The 25,228-nt window shown below is 48.3% G+C and overlaps 15 protein-coding genes and 1 non-coding gene across 16 annotated transcripts; 7 read left to right on the top strand and 9 right to left on the bottom strand.

Annotated features, from left to right (window-relative positions):
* Positions 1-555: 555 nt before the first annotated feature.
* V1512DRAFT_42268 (uncharacterized protein) lies at positions 556-4,256 on the bottom strand. Its single transcript, XM_066918374.1, has 3 exons — positions 3,664-4,256; positions 2,567-3,616; positions 556-2,521 (listed from the first exon to the last, which is right to left on the bottom strand). Exons 1-3 carry the CDS (start codon positions 4,012-4,014, stop codon positions 680-682), a joined length of 3,243 nt encoding a protein of 1,080 aa, XP_066770511.1. The 5' UTR covers positions 4,015-4,256; the 3' UTR covers positions 556-679.
* Positions 4,257-4,353: 97 nt separating this feature from the next.
* V1512DRAFT_t50 lies at positions 4,354-4,427 on the top strand. Its single transcript has one exon. It is a non-coding gene; the product is annotated as a tRNA-Ile (tRNA).
* Positions 4,428-4,622: 195 nt separating this feature from the next.
* Positions 4,623-6,444, top strand: V1512DRAFT_227822 (uncharacterized protein). The gene is made up of 5 exons (XM_066913879.1): positions 4,623-4,750; positions 4,797-5,017; positions 5,062-5,415; positions 5,456-5,682; positions 5,724-6,444. The coding sequence occupies exons 1-5, from the start codon at positions 4,696-4,698 to the stop codon at positions 6,409-6,411; spliced, it is 1,545 nt and encodes a 514-aa protein (XP_066770510.1). The 5' UTR covers positions 4,623-4,695; the 3' UTR covers positions 6,412-6,444.
* A 75-nt stretch (positions 6,445-6,519) lies between these two features.
* Positions 6,520-8,028, top strand: V1512DRAFT_265354 (uncharacterized protein). The gene has a single exon (XM_066916874.1). The coding sequence runs from the start codon at positions 6,554-6,556 to the stop codon at positions 7,889-7,891; it is 1,338 nt and encodes a 445-aa protein (XP_066770509.1). The 5' UTR covers positions 6,520-6,553; the 3' UTR covers positions 7,892-8,028.
* Positions 7,946-9,542, bottom strand: V1512DRAFT_265353 (mitochondrial 37S ribosomal protein mS47). The gene is made up of 3 exons (XM_066916873.1): positions 9,220-9,542; positions 9,056-9,172; positions 7,946-9,009 (listed from the first exon to the last, which is right to left on the bottom strand). The coding sequence occupies exons 1-3, from the start codon at positions 9,530-9,532 to the stop codon at positions 7,997-7,999; spliced, it is 1,443 nt and encodes a 480-aa protein (XP_066770508.1). The 5' UTR covers positions 9,533-9,542; the 3' UTR covers positions 7,946-7,996.
* Positions 9,543-9,571: 29 nt separating this feature from the next.
* V1512DRAFT_42183 (DnaJ domain-containing protein) lies at positions 9,572-10,539 on the bottom strand. The gene is made up of 2 exons (XM_066918373.1): positions 10,435-10,539; positions 9,572-10,393 (listed from the first exon to the last, which is right to left on the bottom strand). The coding sequence occupies exons 1-2, from the start codon at positions 10,492-10,494 to the stop codon at positions 9,956-9,958; spliced, it is 498 nt and encodes a 165-aa protein (XP_066770507.1). The 5' UTR covers positions 10,495-10,539; the 3' UTR covers positions 9,572-9,955.
* A 103-nt stretch (positions 10,540-10,642) lies between these two features.
* Positions 10,643-13,231, bottom strand: V1512DRAFT_210117 (uncharacterized protein; the record flags this gene model as incomplete). Its single annotated transcript, XM_066913495.1, has 4 exons — positions 10,643-10,692; positions 10,735-12,357; positions 12,412-12,625; positions 12,776-13,231. 4 exons carry the CDS (start codon positions 13,229-13,231, stop codon positions 10,643-10,645), a joined length of 2,343 nt encoding a protein of 780 aa, XP_066770506.1.
* A 362-nt stretch (positions 13,232-13,593) lies between these two features.
* On the bottom strand, positions 13,594-15,054 carry V1512DRAFT_265348 (uncharacterized protein). The gene is made up of 2 exons (XM_066916872.1): positions 13,865-15,054; positions 13,594-13,822 (listed from the first exon to the last, which is right to left on the bottom strand). The coding sequence occupies exons 1-2, from the start codon at positions 14,856-14,858 to the stop codon at positions 13,725-13,727; spliced, it is 1,092 nt and encodes a 363-aa protein (XP_066770505.1). The 5' UTR covers positions 14,859-15,054; the 3' UTR covers positions 13,594-13,724.
* A 153-nt stretch (positions 15,055-15,207) lies between these two features.
* On the bottom strand, positions 15,208-16,065 carry V1512DRAFT_254259 (shikimate-5-dehydrogenase; the record flags this gene model as incomplete). Its single annotated transcript, XM_066914771.1, has 1 exon — positions 15,208-16,065. One exon carries the CDS (start codon positions 16,063-16,065, stop codon positions 15,208-15,210), a length of 858 nt encoding a protein of 285 aa, XP_066770504.1.
* Positions 16,066-16,263: 198 nt separating this feature from the next.
* On the bottom strand, positions 16,264-16,761 carry V1512DRAFT_254258 (uncharacterized protein; the record flags this gene model as incomplete). The annotated part of the gene is made up of 1 exon (XM_066914770.1): positions 16,264-16,761. One exon carries the CDS (start codon positions 16,759-16,761, stop codon positions 16,264-16,266), a length of 498 nt encoding a protein of 165 aa, XP_066770503.1.
* Positions 16,713-17,441, top strand: V1512DRAFT_277166 (40S ribosomal protein uS14). The gene is made up of 3 exons (XM_066917898.1): positions 16,713-17,054; positions 17,111-17,210; positions 17,257-17,441. Exons 1-3 carry the CDS (start codon positions 16,993-16,995, stop codon positions 17,263-17,265), a joined length of 171 nt encoding a protein of 56 aa, XP_066770502.1. The 5' UTR covers positions 16,713-16,992; the 3' UTR covers positions 17,266-17,441.
* Positions 17,442-18,209: 768 nt separating this feature from the next.
* On the top strand, positions 18,210-19,978 carry V1512DRAFT_287344 (pyridine nucleotide-disulfide oxidoreductase-domain-containing protein; the record flags this gene model as incomplete). The annotated part of the gene is made up of 3 exons (XM_066918109.1): positions 18,210-18,265; positions 18,293-18,504; positions 18,552-19,978. The coding sequence occupies 3 exons, from the start codon at positions 18,210-18,212 to the stop codon at positions 19,937-19,939; spliced, it is 1,656 nt and encodes a 551-aa protein (XP_066770501.1). The 3' UTR covers positions 19,940-19,978.
* A 176-nt stretch (positions 19,979-20,154) lies between these two features.
* On the top strand, positions 20,155-21,931 carry V1512DRAFT_265343 (malate synthase). The gene has a single exon (XM_066916871.1). The coding sequence runs from the start codon at positions 20,250-20,252 to the stop codon at positions 21,876-21,878; it is 1,629 nt and encodes a 542-aa protein (XP_066770500.1). The 5' UTR covers positions 20,155-20,249; the 3' UTR covers positions 21,879-21,931.
* Positions 21,867-22,391, bottom strand: V1512DRAFT_277163 (uncharacterized protein). Its single transcript, XM_066917897.1, has 2 exons — positions 22,261-22,391; positions 21,867-22,207 (listed from the first exon to the last, which is right to left on the bottom strand). Exons 1-2 carry the CDS (start codon positions 22,366-22,368, stop codon positions 21,923-21,925), a joined length of 393 nt encoding a protein of 130 aa, XP_066770499.1. The 5' UTR covers positions 22,369-22,391; the 3' UTR covers positions 21,867-21,922.
* Positions 22,392-22,480: 89 nt separating this feature from the next.
* Positions 22,481-23,138, bottom strand: V1512DRAFT_227792 (uncharacterized protein). The gene is made up of 3 exons (XM_066913878.1): positions 23,057-23,138; positions 22,801-23,014; positions 22,481-22,752 (listed from the first exon to the last, which is right to left on the bottom strand). Exons 1-3 carry the CDS (start codon positions 23,059-23,061, stop codon positions 22,627-22,629), a joined length of 345 nt encoding a protein of 114 aa, XP_066770498.1. The 5' UTR covers positions 23,062-23,138; the 3' UTR covers positions 22,481-22,626.
* A 118-nt stretch (positions 23,139-23,256) lies between these two features.
* V1512DRAFT_265337 (uncharacterized protein) lies at positions 23,257-25,173 on the top strand. The gene is made up of 2 exons (XM_066916870.1): positions 23,257-23,305; positions 23,351-25,173. The coding sequence occupies exons 1-2, from the start codon at positions 23,272-23,274 to the stop codon at positions 25,093-25,095; spliced, it is 1,779 nt and encodes a 592-aa protein (XP_066770497.1). The 5' UTR covers positions 23,257-23,271; the 3' UTR covers positions 25,096-25,173.
* Positions 25,174-25,228: the final 55 nt, after the last annotated feature.

Here is a 25,228-nt window from a genome sequence, read left to right as displayed (position 1 = left end):
GCTAGCTTTCGATGGCCATCTCGTCCTGACGACGAAGTTGTGAAGTTACAAACTTACAGTTATTCTTAGTTGTTTAAATTTCCCAATTTTGTAATAAACTTGATTTAGTAAAGTGCTTGTGTGCTTTTTGTCACCACTCTCGTCACTTGGCAGCATGTGCACCTGTGACAGGTTCACCCGTGGTCGTCATTTAATTGATTAAGATTTTGTAAATTGCCATATATACACACACTTTTATTCATAATTACAATGCAAAACGAACCCCCTCATAAAACGCCAATTTTACAATCTATTCCGATACCACTTTGCCAGTCTCGTGACATACTCGACTTCTTTTTCGCCATACTCGACATACGGTCCGTTGACCTGCACTTCACGGTCGCCTCCAGTCGACACGGCTGGCCACACGGCCCACGCCGAGGTCAATGTTGATTTTGCGTTTATTAAACTATTCCGCAAACCGATCAAGAAATTGCGGAACAGAACCACATCGCCTGGTTTGATGGCGGGGAGCGCGGCTTTGAAAACGCGAGACACAAACACGGTCAGCGCGATTCCGCTCGGATCGGTGATGACGACGGAGGTATAGTGCACCATGCCGTCTGGGAGTTCCTTCATGCCGCCAATACCCACTTTCGTGGCCACACCGATGAAGTCACCTAGATAACCAACTGCTAAATCATCCAGCGCTGGGTACGCTGATATCTATTACATTAGCACAGTAATCAGCAAAAAAAAACATCGTGACAGCAGAACGTACGCTTGTCTCGAGTCCGGGTACAAACTCACCGCGTTGCGTCGTCGTCGTCGTACCTTCTGAATCCGACTCATCGGGCACGTCTTCGACAGTGACGTGGTGCACTGGCACCGGCTCAGCTGAAATATCGTCGCGTTCCATCCGGCTCAATCGTTCTTCCTCAGAGTCGACCCCGGTCTCGTACTCCGACTCGTCTTCGTCCACATCTTGTGTCTCCATTTGTGCTTGTTCCGCCTCGAGCACTGCTTCGGCCTCCAACTCTGCCTCCACTTCAGCTGCCAACTTAACCTCCTCTTCTGCCTCCAACTCAGCTTCCTCTTCGGCTTCCTCCGCCGCGACTTCAGCTTGCTCTAGCTCTTCCACAATCTCATTCTCCTCATCAATATCGGCCTCGATCTCAGCCTCTGCCGCACCGGCTTCCTCGGCTTCAATCTTGTCATCAATGTACTCTGCCTCTCGAGTCGCAATCTCGTCAAGTTGCTGCTCCATGACTTCCGCTTCTTGCGCTTCAATGCTCTCTTCAATCTCAGCCTCGATTTCTTTCTCCATCTCTTCCTCTGCTTCAGCTTCGATCTCGCGATCAATCTCTGCTTCATCCTGCGCCGCCATTTCAGCCTCCATTACATCCATCGCATCTTCAATCTCGTCCTGGTCTTGTACCATCTCCCGCGCCAACTCGTCTGCCATCCGACTCGCCAGCTCCTGAACAATCTCTTGCTCATCAGCCGCAAGTTCTTCTTCCAGCCCGTTAGCTAGCTCGTCTGCCAGTTCTTGCTCTACTTCGTCCTCTAATTCGTCTTCGTCTTGCATCTCTTCGCTATCTGACGAAGACCCAATTTCGACAATTTCGACCTCACCGAGCAAACTCGTTTGTGCCTTGTCTTCCTGCTCTTGCTCTTCCTCTTCCTCTTCCTCTTCATTTTCATTCTCACTTTCCTCTTCATCCTCCTGGACTTGCTCTTCCTCTTGATCCTCAACTTCCTCGTCTGGCTCTACAATGTCATTGTCCAAAGCATCGCGCACCTGCATCAACGCCTGCGACGCCAAGTCACGCAGCGCAAGCTCGTGCTCCTCAATCACCATATCCTCCTCTCCCTGCACTATCTTATCGCCTACACTTCCCAGCGCGCGCACCATCTCGTCTTCTGCTTCTTCAAACCCAGTCGTCGTCGTCGTTGTTGTTTCTTCAACATACACTGCATCGTCAAATTTAACCACAATCTCGACCCGATCAGTCTCCTCTTTCACGTCGTCAGCAGTCAACTCGACGAACGAGACGGAAATACCGTCTGCATCGGTGTCGAACGGAATGATGGACGGAAACATGTTGGGAGGCGGAGTGCCGGGCTCGGACGGTGCGAAAACGCTGAGGTACGGTGTAGGTACGGTGTCGATCAACGGAGACTCGGACAGGAGACTAAAATTTGGGTCGTTTTCGAGTACTTCGTCGATTTGTGGAAAGGTGGGGAGGGCGAATTGGACGGCTGGTGCTGAATCTTTCTCAATCGGGACCGGCTCTTTGGCTAAATCAGGCAGAGAATCTTGGCCGGGCAGTGCGTCTGCCATATCTTCTTCAATCGGGACTTTCTCCTTTGCTAAATCGGTATGAATATCTTGCTCGGGCTGTGCGTCTGCCATTTCGACAACTCCATTGTCCATGACAACGTCAAGACGGTCTCCATCAACATGATATGCGTCTGTCATATCGACATCTCCGTTATCCGCAACACCAATATTGTCGTCGTCGCTGTGATTCTCGGCAACCTTGTCACCATTAACCCGGTCCTGGTTGAAATTGTCTTCACCTGCCTCACTACCGGAATCGGACTCGTCCTGAACGTCTTCAAGCGCGACATGTCTAATTTCCTTCTGCGAGTCTACTGCCTCCGTGCTCGGCATGCTCGGTTCGTCCGCCACGGTCGGCAGCGACGACTCGAGCGCCTCGGTGCCGGCAAACGTGTCTGGGTCCAAAGGCGTCTCGTCGACAGCAACTGTTTCCTCGACGTGTGCGACCGGTGAGTCTTCCTTCTCTGCCCGGACGACGTCAAGTGCGCTGCCGTTGACCGACACGACAGTCGCTTTCTCGACACTGGGTTGAGGGTCGTACGGCGGGATGACGTCGTCATCGTCCTCGTTGTCGTCGGGTGCAGACTCGACAAAGACGTGGTGAACTGACTCGTCAAGAGACGCGACACTACCTTCTGCGCTCGCGGTCTGGCCGTCGATGACTGTCGCCGCCGAACTCGGAACGCGGATTTTGGGTCCCGAGTTGAGGAGTTTGGCCTGTAAGATGTCGTGATACAGATTTGTTTGTGCACGCTGCAGGTTTTCTGACCGTTGGTCTTGCTGCGAGACTGTGTCGACGTCGAACACGCTTCCGGCCTGGGTCACGACCGAGACGTCGTCTCTGAACGGCTCAGTCGCCGCGCGGTCTTCGTGTCGGACCGCTTTCTGCCGCATCAGGTCGCGATACAGTTCGTTTTCGTCATGCAAAAAGTCGTCGCGCCGGCTCGACGGTTCCGGCGGTAATCTGAATTCGACGACCTGCTGGTGTGGTGTGGTGTGCTGAGTCATGACGGGAGATGACGCCGGGTCAGGGCTTAATCTGGTGTCGTCGAATGCGTAGTCTGCCGTAGCGAGTTTCGACCGCTTTCGCAGAGGACCGGCCAGGTCGTCATCGAGCTCGAGGAACGCGCCAGAGGAAAAAATGTCGTCTTGCGATGGCCGGAGACGTCGGCGGACCAGGTCGGGAGGCGTCAAGTATACAGCTGATGGTGCTGGAGACGAGAGCTGTGGTGCTGTTTGCGGTGATGACGGAGGTTCTGTGTTTGCAATGAACTGTGGTTGAGAAGAGTTGACCTTGAGATGTGAGCGCGAAATGTAAACATATTACAATTAACACGTACCTGGATCCAGACTCCGTTCGCAAACACGCACGAATACTGGGAGTCAAATTCCGATCTTGACGTGTCTACGGCCACAATTGACACGTCTTTCAACCCGACTTTTACCAGATCACCAGACTGCACGAGTTGACTGACCGCGTTGCCCACAGCTTTGCCTTCAAACACCAGCTTGATCTGGCCTTTATCCATTCGTTTAAGAATATCTAAATCGCATAACGTAAAAGCGGATTGCTTCGTTAGAGACGAGTAAGGCCACACCAGCGAGACTTCACCAGACAGAAATACATCGTCGGATGGCGTTGATGCAGAAACAGATGCGATTGCGAGCTCAGTCATAGATGAGAAGTCCATTTGTGACAAATGCAAAACAAAAAGTGTAACACTATTTATACTAATTAGAACACGAACCAACCGAATTGATCTGAATTCGCAGTTCAGACTCAGATCAATCTTCGGGTCATCTCGAGCTCGTGAAGGTAAAGTAACATAGTGAAGGGTTTTGTACTAAATGATTGATTTGTTTACAGCAATTATCTGTCTTGGTGATGTCAAATCTAAGAACTAAGTACACATTCAAACTGGTGGTAGCTGACTGCATATGTCAATACCAATAAAGTAGTAAAAACTGCGAAATTTAAAAAATATTTATTTGGGGTTGATAATAGACTGAAAATATTTTTTGGCATGATTGGTCTTATGGCCCAGTTGGTTAAGGCATGGTGCTAATAACGCCAGGATCCGCGGTTCGATCCCGCGTAAGACCAGCTCCAATCATAATTTTTTAATATTTTTATTTATTTATAAATTTGTTTTTTATATAATTAATAATTTAAACTATTTTGAAAATTGGTGTGAAACGATTTCGATTGACGGAGTTGGAGGTGAATTGGCATAAATTAAGGTTGAGACATCTAAACCTTATTTTATCTTATCGTCGGGCATTGAGACATTTGTTCAGAGATTATTAATTAGCATTTGCAGCTATTGAGACGTGAAATTAGGCCGACAGTGTAAATTTGCCGAGTGAGCAAGATGGCGCTTCCACCGTATGAGTTTGCCCATGAGATCCGACGGGTTGGTGTTATTGGTTTGTATGTGCATATTTGTATGGACGGGATTGACTGGGAAAACAGGTGCGGGTGCGAGTGGGTTGGCTGCAGTGAAGGCATTGATTGGGGAGAAGAAGTTTAAGATTAAAGTGTTTGAGCGGAACGGCATTTCGGGCGGGTTATGGAATTACAGCGATGACGTTGATGATCAGGTTGCGATGCCGAGTGTTGATCCTGGTGTGAGTATGAAGCCGGTTGTGAAGGACGGGAAGCAGGTGTGGACCAGCGCTGCATATGACAAGTTGGTGGGTTGAGGGTGTTGATGAGTAAAGGGTTTGGCTGATGATAGTTTACGAACGTGCCGACAGAGATCATGACGTTTGAGAATAAAGGATACGTGACTGACGCATCCTATTTCGCGACCCGAGGCGACATTGCTGATTTTCTGCACGCATACAGTCGCGAAATTGATGGGTTGATTGCGTACAACACGAATGTGACTGATGTGCGGAAAGTCGATGGAGAGTGGGTTGTGAGTACGGATGATGGGGTCGAGAAGTTCGACGCGGTCGTGGTTGCCAGCGGGTACTTCAATTTGCCGTACGTGCCTGATGTCAAGGGTTTACGTGAGTATGCGGAGAAGTATCCGGGCAGTATAGTGCATTCTAAAGCGTTTCGGAGAGCGGATTCGTATTTGAACAAGGTGAGGTGGATTCAGTGTGCATGAACCAGGCTAAGATCAGACTGTACTTGTGATTGGTAACGCTGCGAGTGGGATTGATATTTCGAACCTGCTCGTGGATGAAGGCATTGACGTGTATCAATCTGTACGGAGCGAGACGATTGCGCCGGGGAAACCAAATCCGGGGATCAAGATTGTAGGCGAAGTGGATCATTTTGACAGTCAAGACAAGACAATTCATTGCAAGGATGGGACCGTGTTGAGTGTTGACGTTGTGATTTATGCTACGTGAGTATATAAAATGAACAGGAGTCCGGACTGATGAGCAGGGGATATTTACGAAGTCTGCCGTTCATGAGGGACATCAACGAGAGCGAGAAACGATTAATAACGAATGGCATGTTTGTCAATCATTTATATCTCAACTTTATATACTACGACGACCCGACTTTAGTTCTCTTAGGCACTCCACGGTTTGTGCTTCCGTTTCGTGTTTCTCAAGCCCAAGCATGTCTGATTGCTCGAGTGTGGAGTGGGAGATTAAAGCTGCCGCCGAAACGAGTAATGGAGTTGTACTACACCAAACGACTATACGAGGTCGGACAGTCCAAGGAGTTTCATGACCTGAAGTACCCTGCGGACGCTGATTTCTGCGAGTACGTTCGTGCGCTTTGCCAGCTTTGCGGCGGAGATTACGGTGTAGTGCCTCGGAAATGGACCCGGGCCGAGCGCACGTTGAGAAAAAACATTGGCGAATTGAAGGTCGGATTTTCGGAACACTTTGCTGCAACGGGAACGTACGCACGTACGGCAGACGAGCTCGTACGGTCGGGCAGTGTTAGTCCGCTTGAGATTGATACTGCTGAGCCTGAATTCGAGATGTTTGGGCCGGTCAAGAATGGGGATGAGTTTACGAGCGAGGACGTGCATAGTCTTGAAGAAGAAATATCACGGATTCCTGTCCAATTGAGCAAAGTTGCGACATCTGATTTTATGGGCTCTGTATATAATAAATAGGACATAGTTGACAATAATATATTATATAATATGTTACGTAATATATTAAAAGTGTGATTCGGGCGGCTTAAATAACCCAAATTGAGTCTCTCTTTTTTTGATAAAATTCTTTCAACAGCGAGGACTCAACGCAAAAACCGCAATGACAAGCGAGAACATCGTCGATAGTCCATGGAAATCAGATCAGAATGACTTGAATGAGCAGAATGAGCAGAATGAACAGAACGAAGACTCCGAGATGACTGAGAGGACTGAGAGGACTGAAAGGACAGAACCGACTGAACTAGACAAGAATGATGAAAGTGACGATGAAGTCAAGGCCGTGGTTACTCCAGTCACAAATGCAACAACAGCAAGAAAAGGGCCTCGTCGTAGGCAGCCTCCACATTATCGTGAGATTCGGTCAAGAGTTCAGACCATCACAGACAAGTTCTTGCCGATACTTGGTGAAGTTGCGCTTGGCAAAGTTGGACAATTGAGAATTGACGAATTGTCTGGAAAGATTAATAATGTTTACGGTGATCTTGTTCTGTTACGAAGATTCCTCGAGCAGGATTCACCGGATGATATTTCTCTATCAAATAACAACATCCTGACTCCTGTGCCGGGGTCATTATCACCATTTCAAATGTCACATATGCAATTAATCACTCAAGATGAAGATGGTCATTCAATTAAAAGACAAAGAACTGATGAATCCGAACAAGACGATATGATTAGACCTGCGTTTCAAGGTATCATCGGAGGTCCAAATCCTGACTTGAAATCGGAACTCACAATGGGTTCAACTACATCGTCAAACCCGAATTTACCTTCAAACGATATCGAGCTTCATGTTCCGGTCGTTAGTAGTTACCGCGCATTACCACATTCAAGCAGACCGTCATATGAATCTGGTGTCATGTTGTTGAACGAAAAAAGACGAGAAAAGCTATGGGCAGTCATGCAGCAGGAACTGCAGAACTTCGCTGTAGGATATAGTTCTACGCCGCTGCGTACGACTGAGGACTTTTGTGCGTTGGCGTACGCCCAAGACGGTAGAATGAAACGCACACTCAAAAACGATCTCGCAATTTCTGAAGCACTATACGACGGCATTTCTGGGTTTCGTAAACGACTATACCAGACCAATGAAGGCGAGAACGGGCAAGATACCGGGTTGAACGATTGTGGGATTAGGACATACACTAACAATTTGTACAATCTCAAGATCAAGCCTCAGAATTACTACCATTTCTTGTTTGCGGCCGCGTTCTGGCGCTGGGTGCGAGACGAGATTGACGCAAAGACTGTTGTGTCGAACGGCGGGAGCACGCAACCACAGACAGATTTCGCGGTCAACAGTGTCGAGGATTGGTGGCGTGAATGTGTAGGGATATGTAATGGGTTTCTAAAGACAAACTCGAGCAGGCCGGAAAAGAAGGCGTTTTTGAAAGATAGGTTGTTGGCGGATGAGAAGAAGTACGCCGACGGCGCGTGAAGCCGAGTGGTGGCCTTTGGAAAAATGGTTGGTTGATACGAAGTTGGCCAATGAGGTGTATTTTAGTGACTGTAATTATATTATATACTATTCAAGATTCGTGTGCTAGACCCAATTGACTAGACTCTCCTCCTCATGACCTTTGACAGGTTTCGTCTTGCGGTCAAGTATCTCGGCAACATGAGCTTCGACACCAGTCTTGTCATACGTCTGGACGAAATGATCAATGATTTCCGACTTTGGCTTGAGATACGGACCCGAGTCTTTGGCATCTCCGAGGACGTAATCACGTACTTCGGATTCAGACGGTAGACCCATTTGGTACGGGTATGCATCATACTCGGCCGCCTGGAATTTGTCAAGGTACGGCGTCAGGATATCGGTCGTGATTGAGTTTGGGAAAAACTTTTCCGCAATCTCGGACTCGGACATGTCCGTTTGCCAGTCAGCACGGCCGTTTTTCTTTTCAATCACTCGGTACGTCACTCCGGTGACAAAGTCGGGCTCGGTCATGAACTTTGAAGCCGCGTAAATGTCATGCTGCAGTGCCTGTTTGATGTTCCACTTTGCCGCCTTTCTGAGACCGACCAGCGCCACCTTCATCGAAAGCGGGCACCGAAGTGACATGGTGTCGAGTGTTTTCCGGGCAAACTCGGACGTCTCGGACGCGGACGTCAGCGCAGCCTTGATTTCTTCGAAAGTGTTGAACTTGAAGCATGAGTCAATCAATACACGGGTCTCGCCGGTGTACGTTGGAGTGAACTCGCTCGGGACTTCGGCTTGGAACTCGTTAATTGTCTGATTGATTTGGGCAGCGTATTTCGGCGCGTCAAGCATGTTCCCAGTGTTCTCGAGCTCACATAACCTGGCTTCCAACTCTGGCAGTCTTGATGCCAACACGAGATGCGTTGCAACGCCGGAGAAGTATGCGTCAAACCCGGTCAGTCGCTCACCAGTCATAGCCAGGAACGTGCCGAGTTGGCCGGGAAGTCTTGACAAAAAGAATAACGCACCGACGTCAGGATAAAACCCAATTAATGTTTCTGGCATTGCAAAGATCGTGGTCTCTGTTGCAATTCTGAATGGAGTATGCATACACAGACCAGCACCACCTCCCACTGTTATTGTTAGAGTGCATTAACGTAGGGCGTAGAATTGACGTACTAGTGATTCCATTCATGAACGTAATGACGGGTTTACTGTACGTTGCGAGTACGTAATCGAGGAAGTATTCATCACCAAAAAACTTGATTCCTTCATCAGTTGAGCCCTGAATAACAGCTGTTCATTAAGTTAACGAGCGCATGACGATGAAAAAGATCACCTACCGGCAACATCACCACCAGCACAGAGAGCACGACTACCTTCACCTTTAATAAGCAAGAATCTGGCGATTTCAGACTGATTCCACTGAATAATCCTTGGTAAAATCTTGTCGAGCATCGACGTATTCAATGCGTTCAGTTTTTTTGGCCGGTTCAACTTCACGATCCTTCCTGCCAAATGAGATTCAAACACGACATCGTCTGTTGTCGTGGACGCAGCCGTAGTGGACATTTGGAAAGCCGGATTGAGGATTCGAGCACGTAATGGCATTGGAACCGGTAGTCGGAGAAGAGAACGAGGATGGAGAAGAGGCATTTGAAGGTGGTGAAGAGGAGTAGCGATGGACGAGCGGCTGATTTTATTATGAGGAAATTGTGTATTATAGTACGTTTCATACAATACAATACATACTTATTATGATAATACACGATATAATATAGTCTAATATATAGTAATAGCCATTAAGTACAGTGTATAGACTTCGACTGACACTATACTGTGACAGTGACTGCGTCGGGCTATTCAGTAGACTTAGACTGACTACAGACCGACTATAGACTGACTATAGACTGACTATAGACTATAGTCTATTGCAGCGTAGCAAAACAGACGAGGATTGACCATGCCAACTGTCACTGTCAAGCATTGAATGGCATACGTATGAGTATGCACGCACACGCATACGCACGCATACACATACGCACGCATACGCACACATATATACGATGCACACACAAATCACTTCACACTGCGAACACGCAACCTCGCATCTCTTTGAGCACACAACATAGCGCTCTGAGCCTGCAATCGAACAACTTTCGCCTCCAATTCATCTTCCTTCTCCTCAGTCCAGCTCTTCGGTCTATTCCTACTTCCCTCACCTTCTTTTCTCTTTCTCTTCCTCTTCTCCTTCTCTTCTCTTCTCTCCAACTCTTCCTTCCCCTGCCGTCGCTTCAAATCAAACGCAGCATGTCGTTCCTGCTCTCGTTTCTTCGCGCCTCGTTTATTGTCATACTCGCGGCGGAGTTCGTCGTCTAGTAACACTTCATTCGCAATACTCAACGCGTGAAACTTCTCAACCGCTATGGCGCCTGAGTTCTTGTCTGGATGATACTTCAATGCTGCCCGACGATACGCCCGTCTGATCTCACTTGACTCGGCGCTGTCATTTACGCCCTGACATTAGCTCAGTCACAGTAGCATGCACAAATACTCACAATTAACTCGTAGAAATCGTATTTCTTTGCGACTTCTTCGCGTTCTTTTGCGTTCGCCATGTCGTCGTCGTGGTCGTTTTCTGTATGCGATTGTGTCGACCGTGATGCGTTGATATCATGTTAAGTAGGGTAACATCCTTCTATTATACAATACAATACAATACATACAATACATACAATACATACAATACATACAATACAACTCTCACTACGTATTCAAATCTCGTAACCGACTGACTGCCTTAGGATACTGCTGAGCTACACAATTAGTCAACTCAAAAACCAGAAACAACGACTCACCTGCTGCCTTCTTATACCACTTGACTGCCTCGTGCATGTTCGCGGTCGTTCCGATCCCGTTCTCCATAAAATACCCAACCGCGTACTCAGCCTTCGCAAGCCCCTTCTCTGACGCCCGTCGCGCCCACAAATACGACTCAGTCTCGGACCGCGGTAAAACGTCGTCCGCACCGGTAAGGTACCACCCACTCAACCCGAGCTCCGCGTTCGCGTCGCCTTTCTGTGCCGCCCGGGCATACCACGCGACGCTACGTTTCGCATCAATCTCGCACCCAAGCGTGCCGTACTCGTGCGCGGCGCCCATCTTATATTGCGCAGGAAGGTACCCTAAACTCGCGGCTTTGGCGTAGTACTCAAGCGCCATCTTCTCGTCATGGGATAAGAACCCGTTTGTACCGTCCGCGGTCTCGTACAACCGAGCAAGCTCAAACAATGCGTGCGGGTTCTCCGCGTCGGCATGGTCCGCCGCCCGTTTGAGCCAGATCAGCGCTTCCGACGTCGACTGGACTTGTCCCAGCCCGCCTCGCAGGTTGATCATCCCAATCTTGTACATCGACGCAGTATCCCCCTGCTGCGCTGCCAGTTTGTAATATCCGAGAGCCTTGGCTTCATCCTTTTTGACGCCGCTGCCCATCTCAAGACACACGGCGGTCCGGTAACTTGCCTCCGGGTGTCCAAGCTTCGACGCTTTCTTGTAATACTCGTACTCTTTCTCGCGACTCGGTTCCAGCCCAAGCTTGCCAGTCGGACCGTAACACGTGCCGTAGTAGTATACTGCAGGTGGGTACGGTTTCCCGACGAGCTTCTTGATCAGCTTGTGGGCATCGGCGATGTACTTGTCCACGTTCTTGCGCGCGACTTTGGGCTCAAGCTTGCCGGCTTGAGACGGGACGGTCGGCGAATTGGCAGCCTCGACAAGCGCGACTGCGTACTCGAGTTGCACGGCGTGGTCGTTTTTCGCAGCTTTAGCACGCTGCTTAGCGGACTCGAGCGACGCGACAGTCACGGCAGGTGGGACGATGATTGAAGGGTCAGGAGGAAGTAGCGCTAACGCGGCCGCCATTGCGGACGCGGGAGTGTACTGTCGTACCGGTGCAGGATGGTGTTTACTTGGCTTCGATGTAGTGTCGTTTCTCGAGTCGCTCCGCAAAGCATCTTTTGCAACAGGTTCAGGTTTATCACGAATTTGCTGTGAGGAGTCGGACCGAACCGGTCTTTGTACTTGCACCGGTCGTTGCTGCTGCTGTTGCTGCTGTTGTGGTAGACGCTGTTGCTGCTGCTGTGGTGGCTGTTGTGGTAGTCGCTGTTGGCCTGGTGGCACTAGCGGACTGCCTTGAGAATTTTGGAAGCCTACATAACCCGGACTCTGAGACCGATTCAAACCTGGACTCTGAGGACCACCTAGACCGGTAGGCGGCCCTTGCGGACCAGGACCTAGATAAGGGGGTCCTTTAAAACCTGGACCTGGACTTTGCGGACGAGTATTTAGACTTGTAGGCGGACCTTGATAAGGCAAGCCTTGAGGACCAGGGCCTAGATATGGAGGTCCTTTAAACCCTGGACTCTGAGGACGGGGGTTTAAACTTGTAGGCGGTGGACCTTGATAAAGCGGATTTTGAGGACCTCCAGGACCCAACCCAGTCGGTGGAGGTCCTATAAAAGCTGGACTTTGAGGACGAGGACCTGAGCCAGCAGGCGGTCCTTGAGGGCCATAATCTTGATAAGGAGGTCCTTTGAAAGTTGGACTTTGAGGGCGAAGATTTGAGACTGTTGGAGGTTTTTGGTAGTAAGGACTTTGAGGACCAGGACCAAGACCAGGACCTTGATATGATTGAGGGTAAGCTTGTGGTCTATACTCTTGTCTTCTTCGATCCGGTGGCATAGCTCTATTCTCCCACTCTTGACGCATCCTGCCTTGTTGTTGCTGTTGTTGCTGTTGTTGCTGCTGTAGTCTTGGAGGTTGTTGTAATCCTCTATACGGCTGCTGCTGTGGCGGATATCTCCTGTACTGGTCTTCTGATTTCTGAGTCTGTACTGGTACTGATGGCGATACTGTTCGTGGCTCTGATTCCGTACTTGAATTTGATGAGGCAGGGTCGGCTGGCATGTACATGTTTAACACATCGTCTACTTCGTCTTCTTGAGTCTTTGTATCCTGTGTTTCTTTAGGAATTGTGCTCTGAGGATCTTGATCTTGTTCTTGGTCTTGGTCTCGGTCTTGGTCTTGGTCTTGCTCTTGAGTATACTGAGTGTCTTCAGTGTACTGGGCGTACTGAGAGTATTGTGGCGTATGCGTAGGGGGGTAATCATACTGCAAACTTCCTTGGCGCTGTGTCTGTCTTTGAGCGTACGCTGGCCGGGCCTGGATCGGTCCTGACGCAGATCGTGGCATTCCTCTGGTCGGTGGTCTAGTTCTATACCCTCCTCTTCCTCCTCTAACTGCGTGTGGTGGTGGAGTTGGATACTGCCTTTGCTGGTAGAGATCTAGTCTTGCCATGCCGTGCTCGAGTTGTCGTTGTTGTTGCTGCTGTTGCTGTCTGACTGGATATTCATCATAATCGACATCGTCACCATCGTACATCGGATCAAACGCGTCTTGTTTCTTGAATAGTCGTTGATGCTGTGGTTGTGGTTGTGGTTGTGGACGAGGTCTGTACTGATTTTGAGCGTACGCGGGTACAGGACGTGCATTCGGATACGGTCCAGAAGCGAATTCCGAGTCATATAAGAAATCCTGCTGTGGTCGTTGACGTTGGTTTGGATATCGTGACATTTTGTTTATATGTGGTTTTGAAGAGTGAGTGACGGGTCTCTGAGGTTGTCTGTGAAGATGCGGTGTTGTTACTTGTTACTTTACTATTTTGGGGATCCATGCACTCTATTCACCATACATACATACATACATACGTACGTACATACATACACACACACACACACACACATACACACATACACACATACATACACACACGTCACGCTGAATACACATGTCAACTGGCGTAGAGCAGTTGTAAATGCGAATCTGTTTCAATTGCAAAAAGTGCGTCAGGAGATTGTAACCTGACTTTGGCAGGAAGATCTCCAGCGCCTAAATATTAGTACACAGTAGAGAGAAAGAAGGGAAACTCACGATAGGCCTTGATATAGTTCTCAAACATCATGCTTTGAGAGTATCCAACGCCAATTTGATGTTCAATGCAAGACGCAACAGCGTACAATCCAGCTGGATGACCCGTTGATGCTGATTTCAATGCCCAAATATAAGCGTTTCTGTAGTTCTGGTCAACAATGCCCGGGATCCCGAATCTATACGCGTCGCTAGTTGCCAATTGGCCGTCAGGATTGCCGTGTTTAGCAGACGTAATGTACCATCGTACGCTCAGTGTCAAGTCACGATGTTGATGTAACTGGCCATGTTCGTAGACAGCGCCTAGTTTTGCTTCAGCACGGTGGTAGCCTTGCTCTGCAGACGCAGAATACAGAGCAAAGATCAGTTGATCAGAAATATTGATTGAACTCAGTAATCGTTCACACCATTCAGCCATCGTGAACAGAATATCACCGTTTTCGTTCTTATTCTCAACTATTCTTCCAGTCTTCAGCTCGGTCATGTAGTCCCTAAACACTTCAGACATGGTCATGTCAATGTTGGTCAGGATCATTGACAATTCATGAGCCACTCGAGTACATTCATCGTAAAACTGTGTAGAATGAATATCAATCACTTCAGTATCAATTGACGACGCGTTGGTCATCACAGCAGCACTAGGCAGTAAACTTGATATCCTTCTACTGTCGCGCTCGGTATAACTTCTCTCTCTCGGTTTGACCTGTTCAAACTGATCGTCTTCGTCGTATTCATCCGATGACATACTCAGCGTAGACGCGCTCTTTTGTTTACTTGACTTCCTTGCTCCGAACTTGGTCGACACCGGCTGCACTTGCGGACGCGAATTCGGTCCTTTACGTCCAATCTTGACGTTGCGTACGACGTACAGTCCATCTGGATACTCCATGACCATTCCTACGCTCGACGGTGGACGTACTTTAGGTGCTGCGACCAGAAACCCAGACTTGCGACGCAGACTTCGTAATCGTGAATTCGTTGTGATCGTGGCCGTCATCTCTGTGTGAGTGGTGGTGATGATGTGGTGGTGGTGGTGGTGGTGGTGACGATCATCGTGAGAACCTTGCGAGTCTCTTGAGTCTGCACGAGGAAGCGAACCTGAAGATTCAGACGATGAAGGAGAGTCTAGAAACAGCGGACGCGTATTGAAATCTTCAGGAACCGCCTCTGGGATTTGATCCCATGGTGATTGTTGCATCTTGTGAAGAGCCGCATCACGTCGGCGTAGATGTTTTTATGTCTTTACCCCTGTATTGTATATTGTATATTGTATATTGTATATTGTATACATTGTACATCTCGTATACATTGTATACAATGTATATATTAACACTACACTCACACAATCAAATGGCACGAGCAAGAACCTCCTGCTCAAGAGCATCTCTCATGACTTTCTTTGGTGGTTCAAGCCCAGTCCACAATCGAAACTGTTCATAACCTTGTCCTAACAACACGTCCGTCCCTCGAACAACGGTCCATTCATTAGGACATGCCTTCATTAAAGGCGTCACGTCTGGTTTGTATGCCATCTCAACTAATACTCCTGTCCGCGACGTGAACAAACTACTAGGAAAACTACTCATCGCGTCCCCTGGTACGTTCCCTATAATGACTTGCACGCCTTCGTAGCCTTCGCCTTCGCCTTCAACTTCGCGTTCGTATCCTGGCCACGTCGACGCGTCAAGCGAGTGAACGACAGTCAAGCCAATATCTACCGCCTTAAACTCTTCCTTCAACTCTTCAGCTTTCGACACGGTCCGGTTGTAAATGTAAATCGACTTCAATCCAAGTTTACTCAACGCATACACAGCAGCCCGAGCAGCTCCACCAGCTCCAATAACAAGTCCATTCTTTGGCTCAGTCGTGCTCACGGCCTGGACACAGTCCAGAATGCCAGTCCAGTCTGTATTATCACCCACAAACTTGCCATCCCTCACGATTATCGTGTTGACAGCGCCAATCACCTTCGCGCTCGGAGTTATTTCATCCAACACGGAAATGATGTCGAGTTTGTGAGGCACAGTCACACTCGCGCCGCCAAATGAGTCCGAAGTGATAACGCTCTTGACAAGACCAGAGTCGAATTTTGGGAGGTCGTAAAGATAGTATTTACTGTCTAGACCGAGATACTTGAAGGCCGCATTGTGGATTGTAGGAGACAGAGAGTGGGAGATTGGGTGTCCGAAGATGTAGTACTTCATGTGTGTGTGTGGGACACGTACGTATGTGTGTGTGTGGGACACGTACGTATGTGTGTGCGTGTGAATGAGTGAGTGTACGACTGGAGCATGCGTATGCGCCCAAGACATACGCAAAATTTGCAGAATAAATATACATTAACCATACGCCATTGCATGTTCTTGTACGCCTACTATACACTTTATACGCCTAAAATAAATCTACCTATGTCTCCGATACCGCCTCTCATCACTTCCATCCTGTCTATCACGATAATACTCCGCTACGGACGAGATCCTAGCAAATTTCGCGTCAGTCTTAATCCCGACCTCATCATGCTGTGGCCCTGTATCCAGAAACCCCTGCAAATCCAAATCTTTCCACGCCGACGCGTTCAAGAACGACATTGGAAGCGAGCCCGGTGATGCACTCGCGATCGCAGCAGCAGCAGACGCAGCAGAAGATGCAGAAATAGATCCACCGTGTAGTGCGGCAGTGTACGCTGCAGGTCTGTACCGTCTCAGTTGTGATAGTAAGATACCAAACGCAGCATGCTGGTCCGGCACAACATCGTCCTCGTCCTCAGGGTTAATGGGCTCGAACTCAGGTGGGATTGTAATGACGTCGTCTGGGAGTGAATGCGTTAGCCACTCTTCAAAGAACTCGGCTGATCGCGGTTGGGTCAAATGAATGTGTGATCTACTTGAATCTCTGCCCATTCTCGTTACTCTTTTATTCTTTTATTTGCGTATTCGCGTATTCGCGTATTCGCATGCGATGCCAATGTTTACAGCTGACATAAGCAGCTCACGTGACACAATGAGGGCTCAGGGTATGAAAGTGGTCGTGACTGCTTGAGCCGCTCGGGCAGTTGCAGGCGACTCGATTGAACATTCACGATCATTTTAGTCCTTCACAGGCACAAGCACAAGCACAAGCACATATCAAACATGGCACACGAAAAGATTTGGTTTTCACATCCAAGAAAGTACGGAAAGGGATCTCGTCAGTGGTGAGTGTTTGTCTGCTACAGTGAGAGGAGTAGAACAGGGCTAATGAGAACAATAGCCGAGTGTGTGCTCACCAGGCTGGATTGATTCGCAAGTACGGATTAGATATTTGCAGACAATGCTTCAGAGAGTATTCGAAGGATATTGGATTTGTCAAGGTACTTATTACGCGTTCGGGGTTATTTCGTGATGCTAATTCAGTAGAATCGTTAAGCATGTATATATGACATAATCAATATTTACTGTACTCATACTCTCATATTGTTACACTCTACAGAGTGATTGCTATTCAGGATCTGTGCAATAGTAGTCTTGACTATTAGTATTTTCCATTCTACGCATTCTACGCATTCTACGCATTCTACGCATTCTACGCATTCTATGCATTCTATGCCATTGTAATATCGTGCATGATTATGCACTGTATATCGTAATGCCCTATAACATGTATATGGTGTATGCTACTGTAGTATGTAATGTGAAGTGTAGTATATAGTACGTAGTAGTAGCAGTAGAGTAGCAGTTGAGTAGCAGTAGCAGTAGGGAATAGTAGAGTGCAGTATGGTGTGTGTAAAATCAAGGGTATAGTGCACTTTCAATGTATTAAGAATACTTAATTAGGCAATTCCGTATCTATTCCCGATGCCTTTTGAATATGTCCGGTCTTGTTTACACTGAAATGTTTGTGCTATTTATATTATTATATTATATCATTATGTTATTGTATTATTATTATAAATATAATGCAATATTATTGTATATGATATTATGTAATGTCCGGTTATTTGCTATAGCCTGAATACTCCATGTTCACTATGTATACATACTACATACTACATACTACACGCACTATACGATATACTGTACAATATACTATACAATATACTATACAGTATACTATACAGTATACTATACGATAATCTAGATAATCTAGATAAACTAGACAGACTATCTAAACCGAATAGTCAATCAACTAATGGAATTACTCCCATTCGCCCGTACACTTAACCCTACCCTAACCCAACTGCTACGGCCGTCGTCGTCGTCGTCCCCGGTCAAATACCCGCTTTCTTCTTCCACTTCCTCTTCTTCTTCTTTTCTCTCTTTATTGTCTGCCACACTCTCTCCCTCTTCTCTTATCCTCCCTTTGACCAATCATGAACTTAATTAGGTCAGTCGTCGCAAGACCATTGACCGGTTTCGCCGCGCGCAGGTTCGCCGGTGTTGCCATTGTTAGTAGTGGTTCCCTTCGTGCGTATGCTGTTGACGCGGCTACGCCTGCGCCAAAGCCAAAAAAATCAACCTTCTCACGTGTGGGCAAATTCATCTGGCGCTTGACGTACGGTTCTGCTTTGGTCGGTATCGCTACGGTCGCGTACGGAATCTATGATGGCCGCCATCCCTCTGAGCAACCACCGCCAGACCCTTCTAAGAAGACCCTTGTCGTCCTCGGTATGTCCTCCTTTATCTGTTTTATCATTTCAGTTCTAATCAACCAGGCTCCGGATGGGGCTCGGTCTCGCTCTTGAAGAAACTCGACACTGAAAACTACAACGTCGTCGTGATTTCCCCCCGTAACTTCTTTCTCTTTACTCCTCTTTTGCCCTCGTGCACTACCGGTACAATTGAGCATCGCTCAATCATGGAACCCCTTCGTCACATTCTTCGCCACAAGAAAACTGCAGTCACGTTTTACGAGGCAGAGTGCACAAAGATTGACCATGTCAATCGTGTATTGACCGTTCGTGACGACTCGGAAGTCAAAGGCGACATCGCAGAGACGTCTGTGCCGTTCGACTACCTTGTTATCGGTGTTGGCGCACAGAACTCGACGTTCGGAATCCCCGGTGTGCAGGAAAATGCGTGCTTCTTGAAGGAAATTGCAGACGCGCAAAAGATCAGGACAAGAATCATGGACTGCATCGAGACCGCGACATTCAAGGACCAGACTGAGGACGAGAAGAAGCGGTTGTTGCATATGGTCGTCGTCGGTGGCGGCCCTACTGGTGTCGAGTTTGCTGGCGAACTCCAGGATTTCTTTGAAGAGGACTTGCGCAAGTGGGTCCCCGAGATTGCTACCGATTTCCATGTTTCTTTGATTGAGGCCTTGCCCAACGTTCTACCTTCGTTTTCGAAGCAATTGATTAACTACACTGAAAAGACATTCAAGGACGAGAAGATTGACGTACTGACAAAGACTATGGTCAAGAAGGTGACCGACAAGGCCATTCATGCCGAAGTCACGTCGCCTGATGGAACAAAGTCAATGGTCGAACTTCCCTACGGACTCCTTGTCTGGGCTACTGGTAACGCTCCTCGAGCAGTCGTGCGCGACTTGATGACAAAGATCCCTGACCAGGCCAAGGCCCGTCGTGGACTTGAGGTCAATGACTACTTGGTTGTCAACGGCACCGAGGGCATCTGGGCTCTTGGTGACTGTGCTGCTACCAAGTATGCTCCTACTGCCCAGGTTGCTACTCAGCAGGGCGCGTATCTTGCGCGTTTGTTCAACACCATGGCCAAGACCCAGGCGCTTGAAGAAGAAATTGCGCACCTTGAAGATCTTGGTCACGCGACCGGTGTTGTAGAGGACAAGAAAGCCATCGCTTCCGAGATTGAGAGCAAGGCCAAGGTGCTTCGCCGGTCCAAGCGGTTGATGCCGTTCCAGTACACGCATCAGGGTTCGCTTGCGTACATTGGTTCTGACAAGGCTATTGCCGATGTTACGTGGGGTGAGGGAAACAACCTGACATCTTCCGGGCAGCTGACGTACTTGTTTTGGCGTTCGGCCTACGTGTCAATGGTGTTTTCTACGCGGAACAAGATGTTGGTCATCATGGACTGGCTCAAGGTCAAGATGTTTGGTCGGGATGTGTCGAGAGAGTAGTTTTTAGTGTTGAATTAGATTATAGAGCGTACTTGCGTATTTTCGTCGTACTCGTATAGCGTAGATGCGTAGATGCGTAGATCCGTGTTCATAGCGCGTAGACAAGATCCGGTGGACCGCTGTGTAAGCGCGAGGGTATTGTACACGCGGTTACCGGATCAGAGCCGAGGAAGGCGGGAACCCCGCAGAGTGTGTCCGGTTATCCGTAATAAATACTCTTCGACCCGACAAGAACGTCATTTACTCATACACACACATACACACACGCATACACACACACAAATACACTCACAATAAGAGTCACGATAAAATGGTTGAAACAATTGACATTAAACCTTTAGTCGCAGCTGTTCAGATTCTGGGGAACATTGAAGACTCGTACAAGACAGTACTGACACCAGAAGCAATTGGGTTCTTAGTGCTACTTCACAGGACATTCAATGGGACTAGGAAGGAGTTATTACAGGCAAGAGAGAAGAGACAGGTCGAGATTGACAATGGCAAACTACCTGATTTCTTGCCTGAGACGAAAGGAATTAGAGAAGATCCGACATGGCAAGGCGCTCCTCCTGCACCAGGATTAATTGATAGGAGAGTTGAAATCACAGGACCGACTGATAGGAAGATGGTAATTAACGCGTTGAATTCAGAAGTTTGGACGTACATGGCAGATTTTGAGGATGCGACTGCTCCGACGTGGGAAAATGTTGTGAGCGGACAGGTCAATTTGTATGACGCAATCAGAAAACAAATCGACTTTACTGTGCCTGGAGGAAAAGCGTACAAGTTGCGGACTGATAAGACTCTACCGACTTTGATTGTCAGACCAAGAGGATGGCATTTGGTGGAGAAGCATTTCTTGGTCGATGGGGAACCCATCTCGGGCTCGATCTTTGATTTTGGATTATACTATTTCCACAATGCAATTGAACTTGTCAAGCGTGGATCTGGTCCTTATTTCTATTTGCCAAAAATGGAATCGCATCTTGAAGCCAGACTGTGGAATGACGTGTTTAAGTTATCTCAAGATATGATTGGCCAACCGCGAGGCACAATCAGAGGTACAGTCTTGATCGAGACTATTGTTGCAGCATTTGAGATGGACGAGATCATTTACGAGCTTCGTGAACATTCGTCAGGATTGAACTGCGGCCGATGGGACTATATCTTCTCATTCATCAAGAAGTTTCGCAACAACCCTGCGTTCGTGCTCCCGGACAGATCCGACGTGACCATGACATCGCCGTTCATGCAGGCATACGTCAAGTTGCTAATCAAAACGTGTCATCGGCGAGGCGTGCATGCGATGGGCGGCATGGCGGCTCAGATTCCAATCAAGACTGACTTGGCCGCAAACAAGATCGCAATGGAAGGCGTGTACAAAGACAAGCTGCGTGAAGTGACTGCCGGCCATGACGGTACTTGGGTTGCGCATCCTGCTCTCGCGCCAATCGCGACCGAGGTCTTCAACAAGTACATGCCGACCCCGAACCAGTTGTTTAAGCGGACCGAGGCAGACGTGACTGCGGCCGAGTTGCTGGACTCGTCTGTGCCGGGCAAAGTGACTGAGGAAGGCATTCGGAAGAACCTGGACATCGGACTCGGGTACATGGAAGCGTGGTTACGCGGAGTCGGATGCGTGCCCATTAACTACCTGATGGAAGACGCTGCCACGGCCGAAGTTTCTCGGTCGCAGTTGTGGCAGTGGGTCAAGCACAAGACCACGACTGCGGAAGGTATCAAGGTGACAAAAGATTACGCTCTCAAGATCTTGGGTGAGGAGACTGCGAAGTTGGACGCAAGTGCAGGCAAAGGTAGCAAGTTTAAACTTGCCGAGAAGTATTTCGCGACTCAGATTACTGGTGAACAGTACGCGGATTTCTTGACTACGTTACTTTATGATGACATCACGAACGTGACGAGTGCGGCCAAGCTGTAAAAAAAGTACATTCTTTTATAGTTCATTTTATTTAGTTTGTTCTGTTACCACCATTTCTTCGTAGGTTCATTCGACTGTAATCTTTCTCTCTCTTCACGCATTCGATTCCGAGCTGCTTCTTGAGCCCGCAAGAGCGCGCGCGTACTCCATTCGGCCCTATCTTTTTCTCGAGTAACACACGGTGCCTCAACGTTCTCACCCACCATCCACGCCGGCCTGCTCGAGTTCGCGTTCGCTTGGATTAACCCGTACAGCGCGTCTTTCTCGTTTTCACTGTCTCTAAACTTTTGTTCTTGTAAATAACGTTGCCGGATCTCAGGTGAGAATTGCTACGACGTTAAAAAGTGCTCTCACACACACACGAGATTAGAAGTTAACATACTGAAATGACTTGTTCTTCAGTAGGAACGGTCGTGCGAAATAAATATACGCCAAACCCAGTGATGCCGGACCCAACTACGAGCATTTTGGCGTATAAATAGAGCGACATTGTTGTGTTATCGCTTCTTACGATGACGAGATGATCTGACGATGGACGAGTAGTTTGTGGCCCTTACCCTGAGTCTTCTATTTGAGTAATTAATCGAGGGTTTTGTGTTAATACATGATGGATGTGTTTATTGTAATACGTTGTGTACTGTCACGCATTCACGAGAGATGGTAGTGATAGAGACAGTGTAGTGTGTATAATATAGTAGTATAGCATAGTATAGTATAGTATAGCACAGCATAGTATAGCACAACTAGATTATGCAGTACTTCGCAAGACAAGAATGACCGAATCTCCCCTCAAAAACATCTTACTAATAAACCTATCCTTATTAACCGCTCTTCCTTTCTTTCCTTTCGCAGTTCTCGGTATCTCAGTCCACATCTAATCATCAGCACTCAATCTACCACAATCACTTCATACACAACAAACCTCCTTAACATTCTCAAGAACCATATTAGAATGCCGATCAAATGCCTTCACTCTCGCAAGCAACTTCTTATTATTCCGACATGAAATCAAGACCTGTGATCTGTTCTTCACCGCTGCTTGTAATACACTTAACGGCCCATTGGAGAACTCGTACTCTTCTAATTTGGCTAATTCAAGTTCTCCAAGTTCAGATCTTGGTCTGTTTAAATATTCCCTATTCATTAGCACTTTACTATATATTATCATCACCACATACGCCATTGTTCCTGATCCTATCCCTGTTCCTGTGTGAATGTGCTGCGTGCAAACAAAGTCGCGATGCAAAAGTAAAAAAGAAGGTTTAGACGTATTACTCAAATAGGAAACTTTCTTCCCTTTTCATTATGAGCAGGGTTAGGGCATTTAACGCGTCTACTTCTCTCTCTCAACGCGTCTTCGTCTTGTTTACTTTAACCATTCAATTCTCCTTCAATGGCTTCAGACTCGCGTTCAAAGCAAATGCGCCGTTCGTTAACTTTGTTCTATTCGTATCCACGTACTAACAAAACAGTCAAAGTCTATTACACATTCGACCAGCATCAAACAACATGTTTAGCACGGTCTTCAACTGTATACGACGTCACGGTTTTACCTGATCCCGAACATCCAGACACTTTACTCGGTCTGCTTGACTTGCGGTACTGTTTATCTGCTGTCGCATCTGCATCACCCGAGCTCGTCGCGCATGCAGACTCAGATTACGCGGTGTATTCAAAAGATTGCTCTGAACGCGACGGCCCATTAGTCGGCCATGGACTACTATCATGGGGGTTATCTTCGCCAAACTCGGGCGACAAACAAACAGTTTGCGGCAAAGTCACGACAAGCACACTCTTCACCGGGCTCGAAGTCACGTTGAAGTTAAGCCAAGTCCCAGGCACGTCGCAAACACGGTTCATGCGGTCGATGCAGCTCTACGGCCGGCTGTCAGCTTTGCTGCCCGGCGTATTCGACCCGTCAGCCTGGACAGCGTTCATCGCGTCAAACCAGGCCGTAATCGCGCTTCTGGCCCAGCCGGCGTACACCAAACCAGACACAAAAGACCCCGACTTTGACGCGTTCTTCGGGCTGCCGGCGCTACCTGACCTCGCCCCGGTGCCGAAACGGCCGCGACCAAGGTCGAATGTGAGCGCGAATAGTAGAAAACAGAGACAGCCACTTGACGACATGAACACGTCGGCTGTCAACGCACTCCAACCACCGCCGCCGCCTCCGCCAAAACAGCAGCCGCGCCCTCGCAAACCGCGCCAGAACACAAGGCCGTTAACAACAGCGCTCCCTCAGCGACAGAACCTGCTCCGGGCGACCGCGACACCAACGTCGCCGCCGTCGTCAGTCGGATCAATGACGTCGCCGTACATTGACTCGCCCGCGCTCGCGTCGTCACCGCCCGTCTTTGCAGGCGCTGCGTCGGCTATCCACGCAATCCCGAAAACATGGACCGGCGAGATTGAAATGTCGCCTGACACGGCCGCATTCGACGCGCTGATGTCATCGGCTTTGAACTTGGACGATGCTGCGTTCATGGACACACCTGGACTAGAAAGCGAGTTTGTGAGAGAGTTTTATAGGTTTGATGATGGGTCGACCGATGTGGTTGAGCCAGGCGAGGTCGACGCGACGGGCGAAATTGACACCGTGACGGACGAGAACGACAAATCCTCGTCCGTGTCGACTGATGGCTTTGACGAGTTAATGCAGACGCCTAAACCGTCTCCCATCACGTCTCCGACCGAATTACCCACAAATAGTAACAGTAGCAGCATCAGCAACGGCAGCAGTAGTAGTAAGCAGGAGCCGGAGAAATACAAAACCAAGCAACGGCCGAAAGATAGGATCCACACCAGTTTAGTGCAAGACCTCGCACTCGGGAGGGTACCCCGGTACTGCGAAAACTGCGGCAACATCAAGACATCGACGTGGCGCAAGGTCAAGGTGCCGGACGCAGAAAAGACATTGATTGAGAAGGTGTTGTGTAATCCGTGTGGACTGTATTACACCGCGCGGAAGGTCATGCGGCCGGCCAAGTTCTGGCGCGACGAGAGCGGTGTATCATCGGATGCAGTCATGATGAGTGATGCGGTCGAGCACGAGAACGTGACCGACGAGTGCGTGACTCCACGGCCAGGAGATGTCGATACGCCGAGCAAGAAGCGCAAGGTTGACGACATGTTGATTGCCGCGACAACGACGACTACCACGACGATTTCAACGACGACAATGACAGAAAGCACAGAAGAAAACAGAGCAGAATAAGAGAGATAGAAATTGTATTATAAAGAACATTTGCATGGGCTGTATTTTAGTATTTAATGGCATTATATATATTTCATAGCATAACTGTTCAGATTATATGGCATAAGGCTTATCAGTCATCTCGTCCCAACAC

Source organism: Lipomyces arxii (genome assembly GCF_038497795.1).
Source record: "Lipomyces arxii strain Phaff 12-163 unplaced genomic scaffold V1512scaffold_13, whole genome shotgun sequence".
NCBI lineage: Eukaryota > Fungi > Ascomycota > Lipomycetes > Lipomycetales > Lipomycetaceae > Lipomyces > Lipomyces arxii.
The sequence above is the reverse complement of the archived record's forward strand: the minus strand, read 5'-3'. Positions and strand labels throughout refer to the sequence as shown.

Bases quoted from the DNA above. Each gene is read 5' to 3' on its own strand.
- V1512DRAFT_265353 (XM_066916873.1), bottom strand. From the start codon at position 9,532: ATGCCTCTTCTCCATCCTCGTTCTCTTCTCCGACTACCGGTTCCAATG. The intron at 9,173-9,219 runs GTAGGTGATCTT...CTTAATGAACAG, and splicing joins TGCTGGTGGTGATGTTGCCG to CTGTTATTCAGGGCTCAACT. The intron at 9,010-9,055 runs GTACGTCAATTC...TAACAATAACAG, and splicing joins GTTCATGAATGGAATCACTA to TGGGAGGTGGTGCTGGTCTG.
- V1512DRAFT_265354 (XM_066916874.1), top strand. From the start codon at position 6,554: ATGACAAGCGAGAACATCGTCGATAGTCCATGGAAATCAGATCAGAAT.
- V1512DRAFT_265337 (XM_066916870.1), top strand. From the start codon at position 23,272: ATGGCTTCAGACTCGCGTTCAAAGCAAATGCGCC. The intron at 23,306-23,350 runs GTTCGTTAACTT...CTAACAAAACAG, and splicing joins GCGTTCAAAGCAAATGCGCC to TCAAAGTCTATTACACATTC.
- V1512DRAFT_227822 (XM_066913879.1), top strand. From the start codon at position 4,696: ATGGCGCTTCCACCGTATGAGTTTGCCCATGAGATCCGACGGGTTGGT. The intron at 4,751-4,796 runs GTTTGTATGTGC...CTGGGAAAACAG, and splicing joins CCGACGGGTTGGTGTTATTG to GTGCGGGTGCGAGTGGGTTG. The intron at 5,018-5,061 runs GTGGGTTGAGGG...GGCTGATGATAG, and splicing joins GCGCTGCATATGACAAGTTG to TTTACGAACGTGCCGACAGA.
- V1512DRAFT_42183 (XM_066918373.1), bottom strand. From the start codon at position 10,494: ATGGCGAACGCAAAAGAACGCGAAGAAGTCGCAAAGAAATACGATTTC. The intron at 10,394-10,434 runs GTGAGTATTTGT...AGCTAATGTCAG, and splicing joins ACGATTTCTACGAGTTAATT to GGCGTAAATGACAGCGCCGA.
- V1512DRAFT_277166 (XM_066917898.1), top strand. From the start codon at position 16,993: ATGGCACACGAAAAGATTTGGTTTTCACATCCAAGAAAGTACGGAAAG. The intron at 17,055-17,110 runs GTGAGTGTTTGT...TGAGAACAATAG, and splicing joins GGAAAGGGATCTCGTCAGTG to CCGAGTGTGTGCTCACCAGG.
- V1512DRAFT_42268 (XM_066918374.1), bottom strand. From the start codon at position 4,014: ATGGACTTCTCATCTATGACTGAGCTCGCAATCGCATCTGTTTCTGCA. The intron at 3,617-3,663 runs GTACGTGTTAAT...TCACATCTCAAG, and splicing joins CGAACGGAGTCTGGATCCAG to GTCAACTCTTCTCAACCACA. The intron at 2,522-2,566 runs GCAGGTGAAGAC...AATGGTGACAAG, and splicing joins AGTCCGATTCCGGTAGTGAG to GTTGCCGAGAATCACAGCGA.
- V1512DRAFT_227792 (XM_066913878.1), bottom strand. The intron at 22,753-22,800 runs GTTTGTTGTGTA...GCTGATGATTAG, and splicing joins TTCTTGAGAATGTTAAGGAG to ATGTGGACTGAGATACCGAG.
- V1512DRAFT_265348 (XM_066916872.1), bottom strand. From the start codon at position 14,858: ATGACGGCCACGATCACAACGAATTCACGATTACGAAGTCTGCGTCGC. The intron at 13,823-13,864 runs GTGAGTTTCCCT...ACTAATATTTAG, and splicing joins GAACTATATCAAGGCCTATC to GCGCTGGAGATCTTCCTGCC.
- V1512DRAFT_265343 (XM_066916871.1), top strand. From the start codon at position 20,250: ATGGTTGAAACAATTGACATTAAACCTTTAGTCGCAGCTGTTCAGATT.
- V1512DRAFT_277163 (XM_066917897.1), bottom strand. From the start codon at position 22,368: ATGTCGCTCTATTTATACGCCAAAATGCTCGTAGTTGGGTCCGGCATC. The intron at 22,208-22,260 runs GTATGTTAACTT...TTAACGTCGTAG, and splicing joins CTGAAGAACAAGTCATTTCA to CAATTCTCACCTGAGATCCG.